The sequence below is a fragment of the Rhinatrema bivittatum genome, chromosome 5, assembly GCF_901001135.1.
Source record: "Rhinatrema bivittatum chromosome 5, aRhiBiv1.1, whole genome shotgun sequence".
NCBI lineage: Eukaryota > Metazoa > Chordata > Amphibia > Gymnophiona > Rhinatrematidae > Rhinatrema > Rhinatrema bivittatum.
The window spans coordinates 208216329-208237644 of record NC_042619.1 but is presented as its reverse complement, the minus strand read 5'-3'; the positions used below and the strand labels follow the sequence as shown (position 1 = coordinate 208237644).

The window sequence follows — 21316 nt, the reverse complement described above, 5'->3', positions numbered from 1 at the left end:
TACATGGCCCCAGGGGCCCAGGGCCTTCACTGAGATGACCAGACTAGATCTGTTGAGGGTTGGGGGTTAAGAAACAGCCATGAATGAAGCTTTCTGGTACCAGGGTGTCCCAGCCCTGGTTCCAGTTCTAAGGTAAACAGGTAACACAAAACCAAAACAGAGGAGTTGCTGAGAGTGTGACCCTGAGATCTAGATCAGTGCTTCCTAACAGTGCTGGAGAGACAGACTGCTTTTCTGGATATCCACAATGCACATGCAAGCGATAGATGTGCATGCACTGGGTCTTCACTGTATGCAAATCTATCTCAGGCATATTCCTTCTTAGATATCCTGAAAACCTGACTGGTTAGGTATGGAGCTCCAGGGCAGGATTGGGAAGCATTGCACTAGAGTAAGTCTGCATTGTGGATATCTTTTTATCTGTTCCTGTTGTCTGAACACCACTGTTTGTTGTCTTTGCAATTGCTCTGTCTTAAATTGTGGTACGGTGTTTTTAAATATGTTCTTGGACGGATCAAGATATGTTTCAGAGAAATAACTCAAAGGACATATTGTCATAATTAAAGGTGTACAGCTTTCATTCCAAAAAGTATAGAAATATAATCCATACGATATATCAGAATAAAGACCCAAAGAGAAAACAGTAAGCTCTTGGCTCCCATGCATGATTTCATGACGAGGGGGCTGATGGGCTTGCACTTCTGTTTATGGTGGATGGTGAGGACTATTTAATTCTGCTTTCAGACAAAAGAGAAAGGCTCCACGAGAGTTCATGCTCTGAACAATGTGAACAAGGCGCTGCAGGTCCTGCAGAAGAATAACGTAAGTAATCACTGGGACGGCACGCACGCGTCAATGCTTTTAAGTGAGAGCCCGAACCCTGGCCGAAGGCCGCGAGGTTCCTGAGGCCATTGGATAATTCTAAGCAGCCCTGTTCATGCAGGCTCAAGCTTGCCCCACAGGGCTCTGCCAGAGGCGCAGTCTGTTTGTGCCAGGCTGAATTCAAGCAGTGCAAAATCCATTGCCTCGGAGCGCTGAAAAGTGGCAAAGCAGAAAAAAAAAAATATATATATATATACATCCTCATCTCATTGTAAATGCCCTGTGAAGATGAGATATCAAGCAACTTTTTTTTTTTGGTTTCTAATTTGAACGTAAATTGATCTATTAAAATGTGAAGCAGAGAGACACTTCAGTCAGCTCGAGACTGCTTTTGGCTGCCACCTCTGCAACTTGTGAAATATTTGGCAAAAAGTTCGATGTCAACAGACGAAATTACTTAAAAGGCTTTGGAGCTGGCATGATTTACCTGTACAGTTGAGTAGGTATTTGGGGCACCCAAATATTATGTGAATGAGGTAAAAATCCTCACGCTTTTTCGTTCCATTGAGATTGAATTCTGCGTGAAATGACAAATATTTCCTTCCTTTTCCCCGCAACCGTTTATCCAAGCCTTCTAGCTCTGCCAGACTCTTTCATTGCTCATGTAATAATGAGGATAACCCTCAATGCATCTTTCATGGGTAAATAACCCGTCTACCTGTGAAACGAGCTTCTGAAAATTGTCAAGCCTCTGTGCAAAGTATGTTTCACAGCACGCAGGCATTTTCACCCCTGGGTGGGGGAGGGGAGGGGTTCAGGGGAGTAAATGCACATGACAAACGGATGCAAAGGTGGATTTTGCAGTTCAGATTTTCAAAGGGAAGCTGCACAGGGAGTTTCCTTTTTTGAACATGAACTTGCAGTCTCCATGGGAAAAATGAAAATGGTATCATATATCAAACTGCTTCCTGAAGGATAAATCCAAAGAAATTACTGTATTCACTCAAGACAGCAGTAAGCCATGGTGGAACAGTAACGCCGTGGAGAGATATGGTCAGGATACCTGAAAGCCAGTGGCACCTTGATTCACTGGCCTACAACTTAGGGTAATGTTAAATGAGATGAGCATTAGCAAACGGATGAAAATTACCTTACAAAAGTGTTACAAAGGCTTCTCTTATATTAACAGAGTTTGCTCTTTTAATAAAATAAAAAAAAAATAACATTGGAATCAATAATCATAGTCAGGCATGCAATAAAACAGTCAACAACACCGATCCACGTAAAAAATGCCTAAATGTTTGCAGTGAATCAGATAAGCTGCAAATCATAATGCAGACAAACCAATACCTGTATAAAGAGTATGTGGACAATCACCAAATCTTAAACCCAGCATGGTAGAAATAATCTTCCTAACAAGAAGTATCATTACCATTGTTTGGTTTAATGACAAATATATATATAGTCCAACTGGATGTATGCAGCACTGCACAGTTAAAGATAGGAAACGTCTGTTGGCCTGCAAGGTGTGAAGCACGCTTGCCTTTGGAAAGGCTGCTACACACCCTGGATGGCTAGGGGAAAAGAGATGAAATGGGAAGAAACTCAGTTACACTAAGAGACATGAATAAAGACTGCACAGAGGAGAGAGGATCTACAGTAGAGAGATGCATTTGTTTAAAATGAATGCATTAAACAAGATGAATGAGTACATTTTTTGTTCATTCTAAATGGAATAATCCAAAAAATAGCCTCTCACAAAAATATCCTTAAAATTTCCGATCGTCAACAAAGTCTTGGAGCCTAGGTGCCGCTTAGCGCTGACCTACATGGGCCTCGCCAGTCTTTTTCAGCCACACAAAATCAGCCTGGTAGCCCGAGCCTACCCAATTCTGGGCTAAGCCCAATCCAGCTGTGGCCGCCCTAGGCTCCTCTGATATTCCCATGTCTAGCTTGCCTGGGCTGGGGACCTCTTTAACCCAGAAACTATGTCTGTTTCCCTGCCCCCCCATGATTCCTTTTAAAAATGGTGCTGGCTGCTTGGAGGATGGAGCCAAAGTGATGTCACTTTGGTGCCTGTGTCAGGTGCAGCCAGTGACGTTTTGTTATATGGCTGTACAACATAATGGTGCCAGCAGCAGTTCAGACAGGTGCCAAAGTAATGTTATATTGGCACCATCCTCTGAGTGGCTGTCACTATTTTTAAAAGAAATCAAAAGGGGTAAGTGGGGAGGCCAGGGGGGTTCCCCTGCCCTGAAAAACTAGCTAGGGGTGGGAGTGGGTCAGAAGGGTCTAGGGGGGGCCTTGGCTAGGCTTGGCTCAGCCCAGCCAGCTAGGCCATGGTCCAGAAGCTGGTTTTGTGTGTCTGGAAGGGGGATCAGAGGGGCCCAGGCAGGCCCCACCTTGGCTCAGCCCAGGACCTAAGGCTTTGTTGAGAGGCAGGAGTGGGGGTTGGAAGGCCTCTGGGAGACCCATTTCATTTTTGTTATTTATTTATTGAAAAGATTTATTTTCTGTTTCCATTAATAAAAAATTTTGGGATGGAGTAGAGAGAGTAATACATACATAATTAAAATTGTTGGGGTTTTTTTTTTGTATTTTTAATATATATATTTTTATTCAGGAATTGAACTGATGGAGAAAAAAAACATTAAATGAACGGCAAAACGGCCTCTCCCACCAGAAACAAAAAAAAAAAAAAAAGAACCAAAAAAAAAATTTTGGCCTGCACTTCCGTAATGTGGATTATGACCCAGAAAGTCAAGACAAGCATCATGACAGGCACTACTCGGGGAACTCAGAAACCATGCATACCTTTTCTTTGCATGCAACAATGGATGGCACCCACATCACAGAAAAGACATGCCACCATGTTACTCGCACACACAGACACAACAGAGGGGGGTCAAAAGGAGGGAACAGGCACTTTGGAAAAGTGACACAAATAAGGCAGAAAGAAGCAGCATGTACTGCTCCAGCATGCCAGACAGAGACAGAAGCACTTCATAAAAGGAGTCACCGCATAAAAGGAAACTTGTAGGCATGAACACCAGACTCCATGATGGACCATGACACGCATATACAGGGAAATACTTATGGGGGTGGATCTTCTCCACCTGCCATGGCTGATCCTTCTGGTCCTGTTATCATTGAGGTTCCTTCATGAGCCACCGGGGTATGTCCTCAATGTCTTTCTTCTAGTCCCATTTTCTGAGTTCTCGACCAGGAATAACCACCTCTCGGGGGGATCTAGATCAGTCTTAAGAGATTCCGTTAATAAAGATAGTCATGATGCCATGGTCCATTTCATTTTATATCAACCTGCTCAAATTCAGACCAATGTTGAGTGGGCGAGGTGCCAGTAAACTTAACAAAGTTGCTAAATAATAATTTGGAAGTGTAGCAGCCCAACACCCACTTCAATTCTAGGTATCTGCAGTGTTTTGAACCCATTCTTGCTTTAAAGTTATTTCGTATAAACCTGGTAATAATCTTATCGTATTCAGAGTGGTAAAGGAAGGATGCAGGCAAGGCCAGGGAAGTGTAACCCCCATCTCTGATGGAGGGTCCCTGATGCAGGGGCTACAGCAAAGTCCCAGGGCTGTTTTTACTATCCCGGATCTCCAAAATACTCTCCAGCCGAGAGGAGGCCTAAGTCTCTGGGGCCCTAGGTGCTGTGATGGGGTAACCAGGCTGCACAATCACTCTCACTCTTGTATCAATACTCACAGAGAGAGAGAAGAGGGTCAGTCGATCCTAAAGGGCACCCTTAAAGGCTCAGAGTTCGAGGCTGGTGTTCAAATAATGAAAAAGGTTTACTTCAACTTAAAAAATGATATCCAGGCTATGATTCCAAAAATTCATAAGTAAGAGAAATAAAATACAAATCAAAGTGAAGTAGGTATCTTTATCCAGGGTGCCTCTTTTGATCACCCACTATGTCTTGGTCCCAGTAAGTGTAGGTAAGTTCTCCTCCATTTCTAAAATTTACCAGGGATGATGAAAAAGTTTTCCCCAGCTTCAAAAATAGATTCTCAAAAACACTTCTCACAATGCTCAAAAACTTAATTCTGTCTTTCACCTTGCTGTTAGCTGGGTACAAGATGCAAACACAGGGATACAGCCCTTCCTTCCAGGGGTCCTCCCTCTGTCAGGAACTGATCCAAAATATCAAAAAATCACTCTCAATCTTCTTCTTCAGAATTTGTAATCTCCAAAAAAAACCCTCTTCACTTTACTAGGCCTTGGGGACCTACTCAAAGTCTCCTCTCCAACACTCTGCAGATTGAGATCTCGGGATGATCTCTGCACTCTCTGCAGTCTCACCTTTCCTCTTGCTACTGCTTGTGCTCAGTGGCAATTTATACCCCTGAGACCCATCCCAAAAAAGAGGACAGCCCAAAAGCTGGAGAGGTGCAGGAATGCAAAAAGCCTTCTGCAAAAAAATCCTAGATGAACACAGGGAAAATATTTGTGCAGGTTCTAATCCCTACTAGAGAAGTTTAAAAAATAAGTACAAAATGTGAGGCAACCAGTTCCGATGCACTGTGTTTATTCTACCTAACCAGCTCACATGAAGCTCTCTACTGTCTCGCAATCTCTTTTGATTTAGGATGCAAGGAGCATGATTTAGTTGATACTGCTTGTTCAAATCACGAGATACATAGATATGCAAATACTTATCTGATCATTAGTCCATTTCAAGGGACTCACAATTCTCCGCCTCAATACCTCAAACTCACCACCAAGTAATACCATAATTTCTGATGTTTCAACATTCACCTTATAGCCAGACAGCAACACACATTTCTCTAATGTACTCACTGGATGCCATCCAACAGGAAATATGAAGTGCCTGATTAAAAAAACTGTTTCTGGTGGGAAGGAGGATTATACTGGGTAAATGGAGGCGTAAAGAGTCTCTAATGCTGGTCGACAGTTCTTGGGACAGTGACGGAGTTGGAAATTCGATGAATAAGGTCAAAGGAATACCAAGAAGAGTGAAGCATTTATGGGGCCTGATGTTGCAGTTCCTGAAGGGTTGAGATATGGCCCATTAGCATACTTCTTTGGGCATTGTGATGTTGGGGTGGGTGACAAAACTTGTAGGTTGGGTCTGTGGGCAGCTAAAGAAAGAGGCAGGGTCTGTTTTGGGAGGGAATTAAGGGAATGAGGGGGATAGGGAGTTGGCTTGTTTGGGGGTGATTATTTGTATTGTACATTTGCTTATTTTCCCAGTTTAGTGGAAAAATGTAATGAAATCTGAGTTTAAAAAAATGAAATATAGTAATTAATGACGAATCCAACAAATGCAATGCAAAGTATTAGTACAGGGAAAAAAACTCTTGCTCTAGCAGCACACAATGGACCCCTCTGCAATGTATATTTACTAACCTCACACAGAAAGGTAGGAGACAATACAAGTCAGATTTAGCAGAGAAGGGACAAGGACCTTCCAGAGTTAGTCCTTCTTGTCCCAATGCTTGGGATTCACGGTGGAGGTGCTGATGGCTGTCTTTTCATCTGTGTCAGGGAATGAAAATGAGCACTTGATGTGCCTCAGCTATGGAAGCACATTGTGAGCATAAAAAGAGATCAGTTCTATTTGTACTGTTGAGATACAGCCATCAGGCATCCTGTGCTCTTGATCATTCTAAAATATAGGCTTTAGCGGAGGTGCAAGAAGAGGAAGTGGTGACAATCCTACTCTGTTCTCCAGATGCAGCCATGTGTTTGTACAAAGTATGGGTTACCTCTGTGAGTATTGACATGAATCTCGGTTTAAAGCATGGCCAGTGGGAAGTGTACAAGGCATCCTACTCTAGAATACACTGTTAGTCAATATGTACAGTATGTGACTTTGTTCTAGAAAGTGTCAGGGTGCTTTCAGAAGTGGGATGAAGGCAGAATCCCTTCTGTTATGGTGTGACTACTAGAGAATGCAGTGTTGGAACCCTTCTGTGTGAGAGGATCCAGTGGTCAATGCCCCTAGTCACAATGAGTGAAGGATGCATAATAAAGATTTATGTAGATGGGATCAGCTTGATAAAGTGTTGGTGATTTGTGTTCTGATCATACTGTGGCTTTTTTTGTGTGTGTTTATGAGAGAAAGAGAGAGAGGTTTTACTCATTAATTCCTATGGCGCTAGGGTGAGTGAGTATTTCAGAGAATTTGCCAAAAAGCCAATGTAGAGCTTAGATTGAGCTGACACTGTGGCTCGAGCATGCTCACTGTGGTTTCTTGTCTTTTTATATAAGGGACTGATATCATGTGAAAGACTGCCTGTCCAAAAAAAGGGAATAATGATGCTCATGCATAGCAAATGGAGAGAAGTAATGCATTCTACAACTCAGAAAAGGGCATGTTTGAAATGCCTCATTAAACATCCATTTTCAATCTATTCAGCCCTACTCGGGCTCTCATGCAGCCTGTGCTCTGGATTTTAATAGCTAGCATTTTTATTTGTTGGCTTGCCCGAATAGGTATTTGACTCACCCTCCTTTCTGGTCCCAAAATGAATGATCTGACCTGTAAGTGCATAGATTGTTACTTGCTTTTTCTTTGTTTATTCCTAAGGAAACCAAAGCACATGAGGGGAAAAAACCACTGCATAAAACCCAATAGTGAAAAGACACAAGTAGGGCCATCTTAAGACATGGATCAGTGAGGCCCTGGTCTGGGGATGCCCAGATTGCTCCTCCCACTCCTCAGTCCTATTGATGTTGGTGGCTAATCCACCTACCCTGTCTCCTTGATCTCATTGACTTTGGAATGGGATCTCTTGCTCTACCCACTCTTCAATCTCATTGGCCCCCAATATAGGATAAAGTGCTATTGGTTGTACATTACCGCAGTGAAATATAAATTTCCACCATGGGTTAAACAAAAAGAATAACATAGATCCAGCCTTTTTCCCCCAAAAAATGTAGGCCTTATGTTAAGGTATGAATTTGATGAGCCTTCAAAATGAACCATGTGCTCTTGTATTTTTCCAATACTCTAGATTGATTTGGTGAATATTGGAAGCACAGACATAGTGGACGGCAATCACAAACTAACCCTGGGCTTGATCTGGAGTATAATCCTCCACTGGCAGGTAAGAGAGAGAGTATTACATTAACTTTTTTTTTTCTTGGAAGAAAGGTTCTGTATATATTATAAAGTCTCAGACAGAGTCTTTCATGTCCTGCTCAGTCACAGGCTGGAGAGTAAGCCCACAGTAAGAGCACGTTATCTTCAGTAGAAAGCATTCACTTAAATTATCACAGACGTTGACAGGGTGTTGGGACATTAGGGATGAGCAGATTATTAAATGGCATGCATTAGCAACAGCTATTTTAACTTTAATTTCAATTGCATCTGAGCACACGGTAACATTTATATGAATTAACCATGCAGAGAAACAGCATCACCAGCATGCTTTCTCATGAATTATAAAATAGCCAAAACACATCTGTTCTTTTTTAAACCGAAAAGAAGAGTGTTTTCTATTTATTGCTTTCATCAGTTTTCCTTTATTTCAAGAACTTTTCAAAGTGGGAAAACCAAGTTTGCCCGTCTCAGATGGGAACAGATTGAAACTCACTTATATTATTCAGAGCTGTGGGAAGGAGGGTCAAGAAGTATGTGATGTGATGAGCACTACTGACATTACCCTGCCTCTCCATTCTCCCCCTCTACCCTTCCCCTCCATTTGCCCTCTTCTCCCCTTTCTCCTACCACCCAGCGCTCCTCTGCACCTTTCTGCTTCCATTGCCCCCTTCACCACCCCTCCATCCTCCTCCTCCATTATTTCTTGTATCACTGCTCCTATACAGAAGACCCAAAGAGTGCAGATGTTCACACGCAATCATAGGTTTTTCCATATTGAGAGAAGACAACCACCTTAATTGATAAATAAAAGTCTGGGTCCAGTGCCACCTTTATTTTGATGGCTTTCATTCAGATAGGAATCCTCTTTCTTCAGTACAAATTATGAACGTGCGTGTTTCAAGATACAGCCCAATCAACTGCTCAGACTCCTTTCATATACAAATAGTCTCTGGGAAAATGGATCTGGAGAGTGGATGAGGACAAGTTAGAATCCAGTATTACCCAAGTGCCACTGTATTTGTAAATCTTATATAGTATGAACTGGAGTGTGGGTTTTAGAGCCTTGCTAACACGCATGCATTCTAAAAGTTTGTATTTTGAATGTCTCTGTCCATCTTGGTTCACAGCTTACAGATAAATATTTAATTTTGAAGAAGAACTATCAAATATTATTTGGTAAGTGAAAGGGCTGACCCTGTGGTCTAGCAGAAACCATGCAGAGAACGCTCAAGCTTCATCCCTGAGCCCCACAGCCTGGTGCAAGGCTGGTAATAGAGATGGCTCTCATGGCACCCAGGGGTGCCACAAACCCTGTGCATTTCAGCACAGTGACATCTCAGGTCATCTGAGTAGCGGCGTTGTCCCTAGGTTCCTGTTCACAAGCACAGTGGTAGGAAAGGCAAAGATTCCAGGGAATCAATCCTGGCCTCCTTCATTGAAAGCCCTATGGTTCCTCAGATTGGGGATTCCCCTCATTCCCCCTCCCCCTCCCTCCGTCCCCACCGATTTAAATGTAGCAAATTTAAGTTCCAGTTGGACTTGAGGTCTGGGACAAAATGATAATAAAAAAAAGCAAGGTTTGATAAAAGGTGCTAATTGAGCCATTTAGTGTAACAGCATTTCTGTTTGATTCAATTTGTTACTAATTAACACACGGGTCTTATTACTGCAGTTCATAGAGAGAGGGAAAATAAATCCACATAAAGCTCCCCTGATACTCTATAAATTGTTTTTATTTCCTTTAACTTGTCTCCTGCTATTGCTCTTTCAGATCGTTGTTTTACAAAGTGAAGGAAGCACATTTCGGCCCTGGCTTTCAGGGTTCATTGACGATGCTTCGTTTCTTGCAGGTCAAAGATGTAATGAAAGGCATCATGGCTGACTTGCAGCAGACAAACAGTGAGAAGATCTTACTGAGCTGGGTCCGCCAATCAACTAGCAATTATCCAGAGGTCAATGTTCTCAATTTCACCAGTAGCTGGACGGATGGCTTGGCTTTTAATGCTCTCATCCACAGTCACAGGTAGGAAGAAGAGGGGCGAGCCTGTTTGTGATAGCACCAGAAATTTGAAAATTGGAATACTCTAAAACTAAAGAGAAAAATGCTTTGATTAGAGCAAAAAATGTGAATATATTTGATCCTCTGTCATTTAACTAAGCACTTATTTAAAAGGTTCAGACTAGGAAAAAATGCCCATGATATTTGCTGATGGTATAGTTAAGCTCTGAAAAGAAAGGAAGTAGGAAAAAAGTGAAAACCACATGTGCTACCATATGTGTGTATGTGGGGGTGGGGGAGCGTGCATGAGTGTGTGTATGTGGAGGGGAGCCTGTGTGTGTGTGTGTGTGCCACCCTTCCCTGAGTCTGTGTGTGGAAGCTAGAGAGACCAGGCTTTGCAGACAGGCAGGGCTGGTGCTAGCGAAAAATTACTGTGCTGCCCAACCCCTCCCCCCTCCCCCCTGATTCATTCAGTGTCTGTCCCAGACCCATCAAATAAAGCCCAGCGCCATCCTGCAATCTATATTTTTAAAAACTGACATGCCCTTGCACCCCAGAACCCATGGATAGGGAAGGGTATAAGGTACCCTAGGCAAACCTTACAGCCTTGAACACACGTGCCATTCTCCCCCCCACACCCTATACAGACACACACAATTAGATTATGCATTTATAACAAATTTTACATGAAAAAGAATATTCACAAGTACAGTCTTCTGAGGCAAAAATAACACTTACAACATGCACATTATATTTACATGCATTCCTGTGGTATGAAGCAAAAAACTCTGCAAAAAAGACACTTGGAACTCCTATGGAATTAAACTTTTTGTAATGCGTATTGGGTGTGAACTTGGCCCTCAGAAAGCCATGAACAAACTGAATTACCATTACAATATAGTAAACCTCCCATACCAAAACAACCCTAACAACCTTATCATGAAAAGGCAACACTGCACATATTACACCAGGCCCTAGAACAGGGGTCGGGAACCCATGGCTCGCGAGACAGATATGGCTCTTTTGAGGGCTGCATCTGGCTCGCAGACAAGTGTCGCCACACTTCGCGGTTCCCCGCTGACCCAGCTGCTCCCCGGTCCTCCGCCGCCCGGGCTTAAAATGCTGTCAGCCCGGGCGGAACGCGGCGGGACAGCTGGAGTCAGCGGCACCGGCGTGCTCTCTTCTCCTCCTCCCCCCCCCCCCCCCCCCCCGCGGCCCGGAAGAGGAAGTGGTGAGCATCGGGTGCCTGCGCGGAAGAAGAGACCACGCTAGTGGTGGTCTCTTCTTCCGCGCAGGCACCCGATGCTCTCCACTTCCTCTTCCGGCCGCGGGGGGGGGGGGGAGGAGGAGGAGAGAGCACGCTGGCAGCGGCACGACTGGAGTCAGCCGGGTGCCAGCACTGGAGTCATCGGGTGCCTGCGCGGGAGTCTTCCCGCGCAGGCACCCGATGCTCACCACTTCCTCTTCCGGGCCGCGGGAAGAAGAGAGCACGCCGGTGCTGAGCGGCACCGGCGTGCTCTCTTCTTCCCGCGGCCCGGAAGAGGAAGTGGTGAGCATCGGGTGCCTGCGCGAGAAGAGGCCACGCTTGTGGGAAGAAGACTGGCATGCGCGGCTCGGAGGAAATGAAGAGTTTCAAACCGCGGCCGATGGGACTCCGCCTCCGCGAGGGCTGAAAATGAAGGAGGTTAGTGTTGGGAGGAGGCTGCTGCTGCCGCGAGTTCCTGGGGTGGGGGTGGGGGAGAGAGAGAGTGAATGAGCGAGCAAGCGTGTGTGTTTGAGATCCTGTGTGTGTGAGTGAGATTGCATGTATGTGAATGATTGAGAGCCTGTGTATGTGAAAGAGAGTATGTCTGTGATTGAGAGCCTGCCTGTGAGAGAGAGAGCATGAATGTAAGTTTACCATTGGGAACCTGTATGTGTAAGTTTGTGATTGAAAACCTGTTTGTGTGAAAGAGTATGTGTGTATGATTGAGATCCTTGTTGTGTGAGAGGAATCATGTGTATGTATGATTAAGAGCCTGTGTGTATAAGTAAGAGAGGAGATCATGTGTGTCTGTGTCTGATTGACAGCTGGTTTAGGTGATGGAGCATGTGAGTATGTGATTGAGAGCCTGTGTTTAAATGAGAGAGAGAGACCATGTGTGTCTGTGTGTGATTGAGAGCTGATTTAGGTGAGGGAGCATGTGAGTATGTGATTGAGAGCCTGTGTGTAAATGAGAGAAAGAGAGGACATGTTTGTAAGCATGTGAATGAGAGTCTGTGTGTGAGAGAAAAAGACAGCATGTATTTATGTGATTGAAAGCCTGTGTGTGTGTGTAAGCGTGAAAAGATAGACAGCATGTGTGCAAATGTGTAATTAAGAGCCTATATAAGTGAGTGAGAAAAAACATGTGTATATGTGAGTACTGAGAGCATGTGGTGTATAGGTGTGTCATTGAGAGCCAGTGTGAGAGAGAGCGCTGGTATGTGACTGAGAGAGGAGAAAGTTCCAAGCAAACCACCCCACCTCCTGCTAATTCAGAACAATCTCAGGACACCTGGATATCAAATGTTCCCAGGTATGCAGAGCAAAAAAATTTTTGTATCCTTATTATTTTTCATTACTGGATCTTTGTGTCTGCTATTTTGAAATATTTTGTTGGTATCTGGAAATGTTTTATATGAGTTTTAATTATTGGATATTCCTCTCATCAGCTGTTTCAAAATATGTTCTTTTTGTTAGTACAGTTTTACTGCTGATGATTTTATATTTCTTGATTTGTTTTATAAGGATGGGTGATGTTTCTTTTTTCCTTTGTTACACTGCATACAGAGACTCTGGCTTGTTGCAGTTTCCAATTCAGTTTTTTGTGCATGCTTCTTGTTATGCGTTTTGGTCTCTTTATTCTATGTTAGGTGAGGGACAGCACGTGATTCAGGTGAGGTTTTCTGCTGGCGTGTTGTTTCTGTGTAGGACTCTATAGCAGCCTGACTTGGTCCGTTTTCCTAATAGGAGATGTATTGGTGTCTTAAGGCCTGGTGTAATATTTTCAGAGACTTATTGTATATTAAAAGTGGGATCTTACATAAAATGCACACATTTACTTGTATTTAGTTTTAAACATATTGTATGGCTCTCATGGAATTACATTTTAAAATATGTGGCGTTTATGGCTCTCTCAGCCAAAAAGGTTCCTGACCCCTGCCCTAGAATATCAATAAAACTCTTATTAGGAAACCAGGCTGCTATAGATCCCTACACAGAAATTACATGCCAGCAAAATACCTCACTTCGGTCACATATGCAGAACACAGACAGTCCCTCGCCAAATACAGAATAAAGAGATCAGAAAGTATAAATAGAATTGTGCTGAGAAGAACTGAACTTGAACCCACAACAAGCCAGCCTCTATATGAGGAGCAACAATGGAGAAACAGAAACATTACCATTCTTCATAAAACATTAAATAATAGCATTAAAAATATAAATATAAAATAGCAATCATAATTGTAAAATCATATTCATAAAAAGAATAAATATTTCAAACCAGTTAATGAATAGAATATCTAAAATTTCCCAAACATCAATAAAATATTTCAAAACATCTGATGAATAAAAAATCCAATAATTAAAAAATGATCTATTCCCCCCCCCCCCCACACAACAAAATTAAATATTTCAAAAGAGCAGAATCATCAAATTACACCCAATAATTAGAACTAATAAGGATTAAAAAATCTTCTGGTCTCCATACCTGTGATCTTCTGATTTCCAGTTACCCTAAGATTGTTGTGGATTGGGGGAAGTAGGGCCTTACAAATTTTATCTTTTCTCTCACACACACGCACAATAACAAATTCATTCTCTCTCATACTCCCTCTCTCCAATATATACAGGCTTCCTCCCACAGATGTATTGTGTGTGTGTGTGTGTGTGTGTATGTGTGTGTTTGTGTGTGCATGTGCGCGTGCCTGTGAGAGCCTATATGTGACAAATGGGCTCTCACAGGCACACAAACATACATAAACACACAAGCACACAGGCTCTCACACATACACACACAGCCTCTCACTCACTCACACACATATACAAGCTCACACATATACAAGCTCAATCCCATACACACATGGCCTCTTGTTGTATTCGGGTCATGGTGGGATGAGCTCCACCACGGCCCCATGGACCTCCTGTTGTCTTCGGGCAATGTCAGGATGAGCTCCACCAAGGTCCTGTGGGTCTTTTGTTGTCTTCAGGCCATGGTGGGATGAGCTCCACTGGCGGCCCCGTGGTGTCTCTTGCTGCCTCTGGCCCGCCTCCCCCCTCCCCCCCCAGGGTGTGCAAATGCACAGTATGCACACCTGGGTTGCACTGGGCCTACGGACAGAGCATATTGTCTTTGCGCAATGCACCTTCCAATTTTCCAGGTGCTCCCTGGTGGCCACAAACAGACGTGACAGTTTGACCGACACCAGTCTCTTCTGTATCTTCAGTAGTACATGGCACAAAATGAAAAATACCTGATGAAACCTGTCACATGCAGGTCTAGAGAATCTCCCTGTCTAATATTCACTAAAATTGTATCTCTGTGTGTGCATTCCTCATGTACTAATCCTTGCTGACAGATTTCATGACAACTTTCTCATTGAATATTTATCAAAATATGAAATGTAGAAGGAGAAATATAAGTTGTAGAAACATAAACCAAAAAACCTCATATTGTAAGCCTCATTACTACAGTTCACAAAAACCATCTTTCACTGTTGCCTGGTTATTGCTGTGGGTGGAATGGCACTTTTTAACAAAAAAAACTCCAACTCCAAATATAGTGCAACAGTTCCTATAATAACCACACTACCTATAATAATCGTGCTTTCCACAGCCAGCATGGCTCTTCCTGGAGGGCTCCCCCCCAGCTGCTCCCGTAGCTAGTGATTCAAGACCCACTGGTGGGGCACTTAATTATTCATATATATTTGTGTTTGCTTCTTTGTTTATTTCTAACAAAATGCAACATAGGTCATAAAACCCGTCAAACACAACATATCATAAAACGGAAAAGAGGCCCCTCTAGAGAATCGCCCCGCGTAACATTCAGTAAAATTTGTATCATACTGCACGCATTCTTCATGGAGCAATCCTTGTTAACAAGTTTCATGACAGCTGTCTTACTGAATTTGCATCAAAATATGAAATATAGATAGAATGTGAATCGTAGAAGAAAAAATACCCCAAACAGTAAGCCTTAGTATTAAAGTTACAAAAAACCCCATCTTTCTATATTGCCCTGGTTATTTCTGTAGCTGGGGTGGTACTTTTTAGCCAAAAACCAAAAACCCAAATATATTACAGGCATTGCTGCCAGCACTTCCTCTAATAACCATACTCTATTCCAGAACCTGCGGCTGTGGTTAACTTCCATTTACCGTATTTCTTGTATTCTTGTAGATTTGCGGAATCTGGTTCGTGTTATGCTGTTGACTGTTCCGACATCCTGTTCTCCTCTAATCCTCATTAGGTTTCATTTTATCTGTGGAGTAACCGAGTGTGCTAACTAGAAAATCAGTAGCTATAGCCTAAGCCAAGAGGCAGCCATACATGGGAATCCGCGGGGTTTCATTGTGGCCTGGTGACTCCCTTGCTTTCCAAGGGCCCCCCCCCCCCTACAGCTGCAGATTATCTGAATTGGAATTATGGCTAGCAAAGGGGAATCTGCAACCCAGGAAGCTCCATATCCTGAAGATGCCAGGGAGACTTTTGGTTAGTCCTGGAGTTTGAACTTCCATCCCCAGTACATTTTCTTATTTCTAGTCTCTGCTTCTAGCATTTCGAATCAGCTCAGCAGGTACTAGAATACATCGGAATGGGGGTTATCAGAAAATCCAGGTGTGACCTGAAATTTACCTCCTTCTATTGGGTCACTTGGAAGCTGTGTAAAAAAAACCCCAAAAAACCCCAAAAACAAAAAAACCAGTACCCTGGATAGCAAGGTTGCTGTCTTATGTGTCATGAGCAACAATCAGGACATTAGCTAGGGTCTCTCTTCCTAGTGAAAGCCCAGGCCACAGAAATAACAGAAGATAAGAGTTTTAGAAGGCTTTCAGCTTTGTGAGAAATATAACCTGCTGAACTACATTTCCCATAATGCTCCTAAAGTGTTGCTTGACATTTGACTTCACCCTCACACCTCTTTTTCCTCCTCCTGCCTTCTCAGGTTCCCCTTGAGTCTCTTCCAAATATCTCCCATTCACCCACCCTAAGTCCTTTTGTCTAATTGTTCTCCTGCCTTCTGTCATCACTCCAGTTAGGACTGAGAGTGCAAACTGATATTTTTTTTGTTTTGTTTATTATTTATCTCTTTTAACAAATAAAAAAAGAAACAGAAAATGAAAAGATTAATTTTTAAATACCAGATACCTGCCACCGGAAAAATACCCACTCTTGGACCCTCTCCCCAACCCCTCAAACACTTCTGAGGATTCTTCGCTCCTGCCCTGCCAGTGCTGTGATTACAAATGGCTCCAAAAGGCCGATGCTTCACCACTGGGGATTTCATCATCTGTACAAAAGGGCTCAGACCCGCTGCAGCTCCTGCCCTGCAAAGATCGCTCATTAGAGTAGGAAGGGCTGGAGAGGGATCGGGGGAGGGCCCAGGAGTGCTCTTACCGGGGGGAGAGGGGGGAATGGTAGCAGCTTTTAAAACGAAAGAAAGGAAAACAATTTGTTTCTCCTTTCCATCAAATGCACATCCCAGTTTCGGGCTGCTGAGCCCGGACTCCTCTCTTGTTCCTTTTCTACACTGCAAATAAACAGAATGTTAGGAATTATTAGGAAGGGAATGGTGAATAAAACAGTGGATGTTATAATGCCTCTGTATCGCTCCATGGTGAGTACTGTGTTCAGGTCTGGTCGCCAAACCTCAAAAAAGATAAAGGGGATGAAACTGCTCTCCTATGAGGAAAGGCTAAAGAGGCTAAGGATGTTCATCTTGGAGAGCAGATGGCTGAGGGGGGGGATATGCTAGAGGTCTACAATTGTGGCCATGGCAGCCCACCCAAACAGAGCTGTCTGACACCACAGTAGCGCAGTGATGATCTGCCCGTGGGGATTCCACCCCCCCCACCCCCCCGGTGGGCACATGAATGCAACAATGATGGTACGATGATGATGTGCCCAAGAGGATCCCATCCCCTGTGAGCGCATGAGCAGAACCGCAGCGGCGCGATGATGATGTGCCTGCGAGGATTCCCCTCCCCCCCCAACGGACACACGGCTGCGTGTTGAAGACTTGCCTGCGAGGGTTCCACCCCCGCGGGCTGAAGAGGGCCATGATGGACTGGTGAAGACCGGCTTGCAAGAGTACCACCTGTGTGGGCTGAAGACGACCATGGTGATGTGACAGGCCACAAGAGGTGAGGGAGGCAGGCTAGGGAAGGGAGGTGAGTGAATGTCTCACTCCCTCCCCCCATTGCTTACCTTTCCATCTTCCTCACTCACTCAGCTTCCTTTTCCTTCCCTCCCCTCCCTTCTTACTGCTAAGGGAAAGGAACTGAGCTAATTAAGTGGAAGGGAAGGGAGGGGTTGTGAGTGAGAGGGAAGGAAAAGGAATGGAAGAGGTGTGACTGAGAGGGCGAGGGAAGGAATTGAAGGGAAGGGGGTGATTGAGAGGGAAGAAGGGAAGGGGTTTCGTGAGAGGAAAGGAAAGGAATTGGAGGAGGAGTAGGAGAAGGGAGTGAGAGGGGAGGGAAGGAATTGAAAGGTAGGAGGAGTGAGTCAGAGGGAAAGCGGTGAGAGGGAAGGAAAGGGAGGAGTAGTGAAAGGAAAGGGGGGTATGTGAGTGAGAGGGAAGGAAAAGGGAAGTGAGTGGGAGGGAAGGGAAGGAGTGAATGAGAGGAAAGGGGAAGGGAAGGGAGTGGGTGAGTAAGGGGGGAAAGGGGAGTGAGTGAGAGGGAAGGAGCAGGAAAAGGTTGGCAGTGAGAGAATGACTGTGAGACTGGTATGGATGGGTGATGGGCAGTGAGAGGTGAGTGGAAACTGCTGGGGATTGGGGGCAGTAAGGGGGTGAGTGTGAGACTCATTTCTCATGTGTGTATATGAGAGTGTAGGTGGGTGTGTCTATGTGAGAGAGCATGGAGGGGTGTGTGTGGGTGTGGAGGGGAGAGCCTTTGTTTGTGTGAGGGAAAGCATGTGATAGTGAGAACCTGTGTGTGTGTGTTTGTGTGTGAGAAAGATGTTAGGTTCCATATTAGGAGTTACTACCCAGGAAAAGGACCTGGACATCATACTGGAAAATACTTTGAAATCCTCTGTTCAGTATGTGGCATCAGTCAAAACAGCAAACAGAATGTTAGGGATTATTAGGAAAGGAATGGAGAATAAAATGGTAAATGTCATAATGCCTCTTTATCGCTCCATGGTGAGGCTGCACTAAGGGAGGTAATTTTCAAAGAAGTTACATGAGTAAATGTAACATACTAACATAGTAATTTTCAAAAGCCATTTACATATGTAAAGTACATTTGCACATGTAAAACCCAATTTTAAGTATATAAAGACTTTTGAAAATTAACCCATTAGAGTACTGTGTGCATTTCTGGTCTGCCACATCTCAAAAAAGATATAGTTGCATTGGAAAAGATACAGAGAAGGGTGACCAAAATGATAAAGAGGATGGTATGGCTCCCTTACAAGGAAAGGCTAAAGAAGTTGGGTCTGTTCAGTCTGGAGAAGAGACATCTGAGGAGGGATATAATAGAGGTCGATAATATCATGAGTGAAATGGAACAGGTAAATGTAAACTGGTTATTTACTCTTTCAAAAAATACCAAGACTAGGGGGCACTCCATGAAGTTAGTAAGTAGCACACTTAAAACAAATCAGAGAAAATTCTTTTTCATTCAATGCACCATTAAGCTCTGGAATTCATTACTAGAGGATATAGTTAAGTAGTTAGCATAGCTGGGTTTAAAAAAGGTTTGGACAAAGTCCTGGAGGAGAAGTCCATAGACTGTTATTAAGCGCCAGAGTGAATACTGCTGGGGAGAGAGGACAGGAGGCAGCGGAAGCAGGGCCTACCTGGCCCAAGCACACCAGGTTGGCAGCTGGCTCCGGGGATGACACAGAGGACGAGAGAGGAGCGCCATCCCCCCACTGAAGGAGAAGGTGAGCTCTCCCCACTGGCGCTGATGTGACCGCTCTGCCACATAGCCCGCCCACCAACATATACAAATGGCAGCGCCAAAGGCGCTTGCGCTGTGAGGCATACACCCTTGGCGTACGTATGAAGAAGCACAACAAAGGAGCTTGCCCCTTTGTGCGCCCCTTCGTGTCTGCCTGAAATGATGCCTGAAGCAAATATTTAAATATTTCATTATCGCCCTTACTTAACAACTATTTCAATGGAGTCGAATCACCTCAGTGAAACCATCACAGGACGAGGAATATATGGAAACTATTGGAGAACCTCAAAAGACAAGCAAAGAAAGAACACAAAGCTGATCTACCCCCTGATAAGTAACAAATCTCCTATAATCTTTTCCTACCTAATGCTTACTCTACTATTACTAAATGTTCAATCACTGTCAAAGAAAATCCCACTGATAAATGATCTACTAAAGGAGCTAAAACCTACTTCTGCATTACCAAAACTTAGCTGAAAGACACAAATAATGTTCTTTTAAATCAAATTGATCACCCCAACTATGATATCTTTCACTTCCCCAGACACAAACGTAACATTGGGAGTCTTTTAATAATCAGTAAAATAGAACTTAAACTTAAACCCTACAAGGTTGAGACTAACCCTCCCTACGAGGTGGCAATACTAAAATCACCACAACTAAACATAAGTATGGTCTATTGCCCACCTGCAGCACTCCAAAAAGACTGCTCACTTTTAATTGAAATTTTCACTAAAGAGTTCCCATCACCTGAATCCACCCTAATCGAAGGGGACTTTAACCCACATGAAGACAGCATACCTAAAACTACAGCATGTGAAATCTTTCTAGACACTATGGAAGCAATGGGTTGGTCACAATTTGTTACCAACCCCACTCATAAAGCAGGACACATCCTTGACCTTATATTTGCCAGTCACTTTAACTGTATAATTAATACTTCTCACAACTTACTGCCCTGATCTTGTTGCATTTCCCGGCGCGGCAGGCTCACAACTGGCTCTACTCACCCCCAACGCCCGGGTTCTGGACCTGGCCCTTCCTCATTGGCAGCGGTAGGCAGCCGCCTACGCGCTTGCGCTCCTGCTTTGCTCTCAGGTTCCTCCGGCAGCTCCGTGGCCTTCCCCGGTCCCAGTCGGGTCTCCCCACGTGTGTTGAGGGGAGACGCCGCCATCTGTTCTGTCTGTTCGCCTTAGGTGCGCGCGTGCTCACCTTCCCTGACTTTAAAGGGGCCGCGGTGAGAAACCTTCCCGAGGCCCCGGATGATGGCGGCCCCAGGCTTTCCTATTTAAGGCAGGCTCCGCCATTCGGTCTTTGCCTTGGCAACAGGTCTCCATGCTTCCTGTTGTATGCTTAGTTGCTCGTTGTGCTCCTGATTCTTGTTCCTGACCTAGATCCAGTCTCCGTGTTCCTGTTCCAGTCCTTGCATTCCAGTTCCAGCTCCCTGACTCCTGAGTAAGAACATAAGAAATTGCCATGCTGGGTCAGACCAAGGGTCCATCAAGCCCAGCATCCTGTTTCCAACAGAGGCCAGATACGCTGCAATTTAATGTCGTGCGCACAAATACGCTTGTATCATTTAAAATCCCCCTGCCGTGCGCATGTGGGTGCATAATCTTAAGAGGCGGTTTCAGTAAATGTCCCGCACGCATTTCCACTAGGGCTTTAACGGCTTTGATGCGCATATGCAGGCGGATTTTAAAACATGCACAAGGGAAATATCAGTTTTTCCAATTAGTCCTCCAGTTTGTCCAGTTGATATTGAGGTCTTCAAGACCCCTCTGTTTCTTCATCCTGCAAGCCCCCCACTTGAAACCTGAACCTTAATACTGTGCTGAAAGCCCTAAAACACGAGATCTCTGGACTTACTCCTCCTCAGGACCTGCGGCAAAGTTACGCAGGTAACACACGGACGCACGCCATGATCACCTTTTTTAAAATCTGGACTTGGACTTAAGTCTTGGCCCTGCCCCTGAATGCCCATTCCTTGCCCCTTTTCTGCCCCCCCCTTGTTCTTGACACGTGCATGGGTATATAGGCGCATAATTTACGGCTTCTTAAAATTCGCATTGCTCGCGCAAAAATGTTTGTGCAAGCAATGTTTGTGCAAGCAAAAATGTTTGTGCAAGCAACACGTTTACAATTTACCTCTAAGGCGTTATTTATGGATAAGAGTATAACTAGTAGGGATTACACTGTATGCATACTGCCCACCCATGGTAACTTTGGCCCCCCCCCCCCCCAAA

At 44.2% G+C, this 21316-nt stretch overlaps 1 protein-coding gene across 1 annotated transcript in view; it reads left to right on the top strand.

Moving 5' to 3' along the window:
• DMD (dystrophin) overlaps positions 1 to 21316 on the top strand; it is a 3148630-nt gene that overhangs the window by 859249 nt on the left and 2268065 nt on the right. The window contains exons 4-6 of the mRNA XM_029603105.1: positions 745 to 822; positions 7827 to 7919; positions 9766 to 9938. Coding sequence (XP_029458965.1) covers positions 745 to 822; positions 7827 to 7919; positions 9766 to 9938 — 344 coding nt within the window. The remainder of the gene's footprint in view (positions 1 to 744; positions 823 to 7826; positions 7920 to 9765; positions 9939 to 21316) is intronic.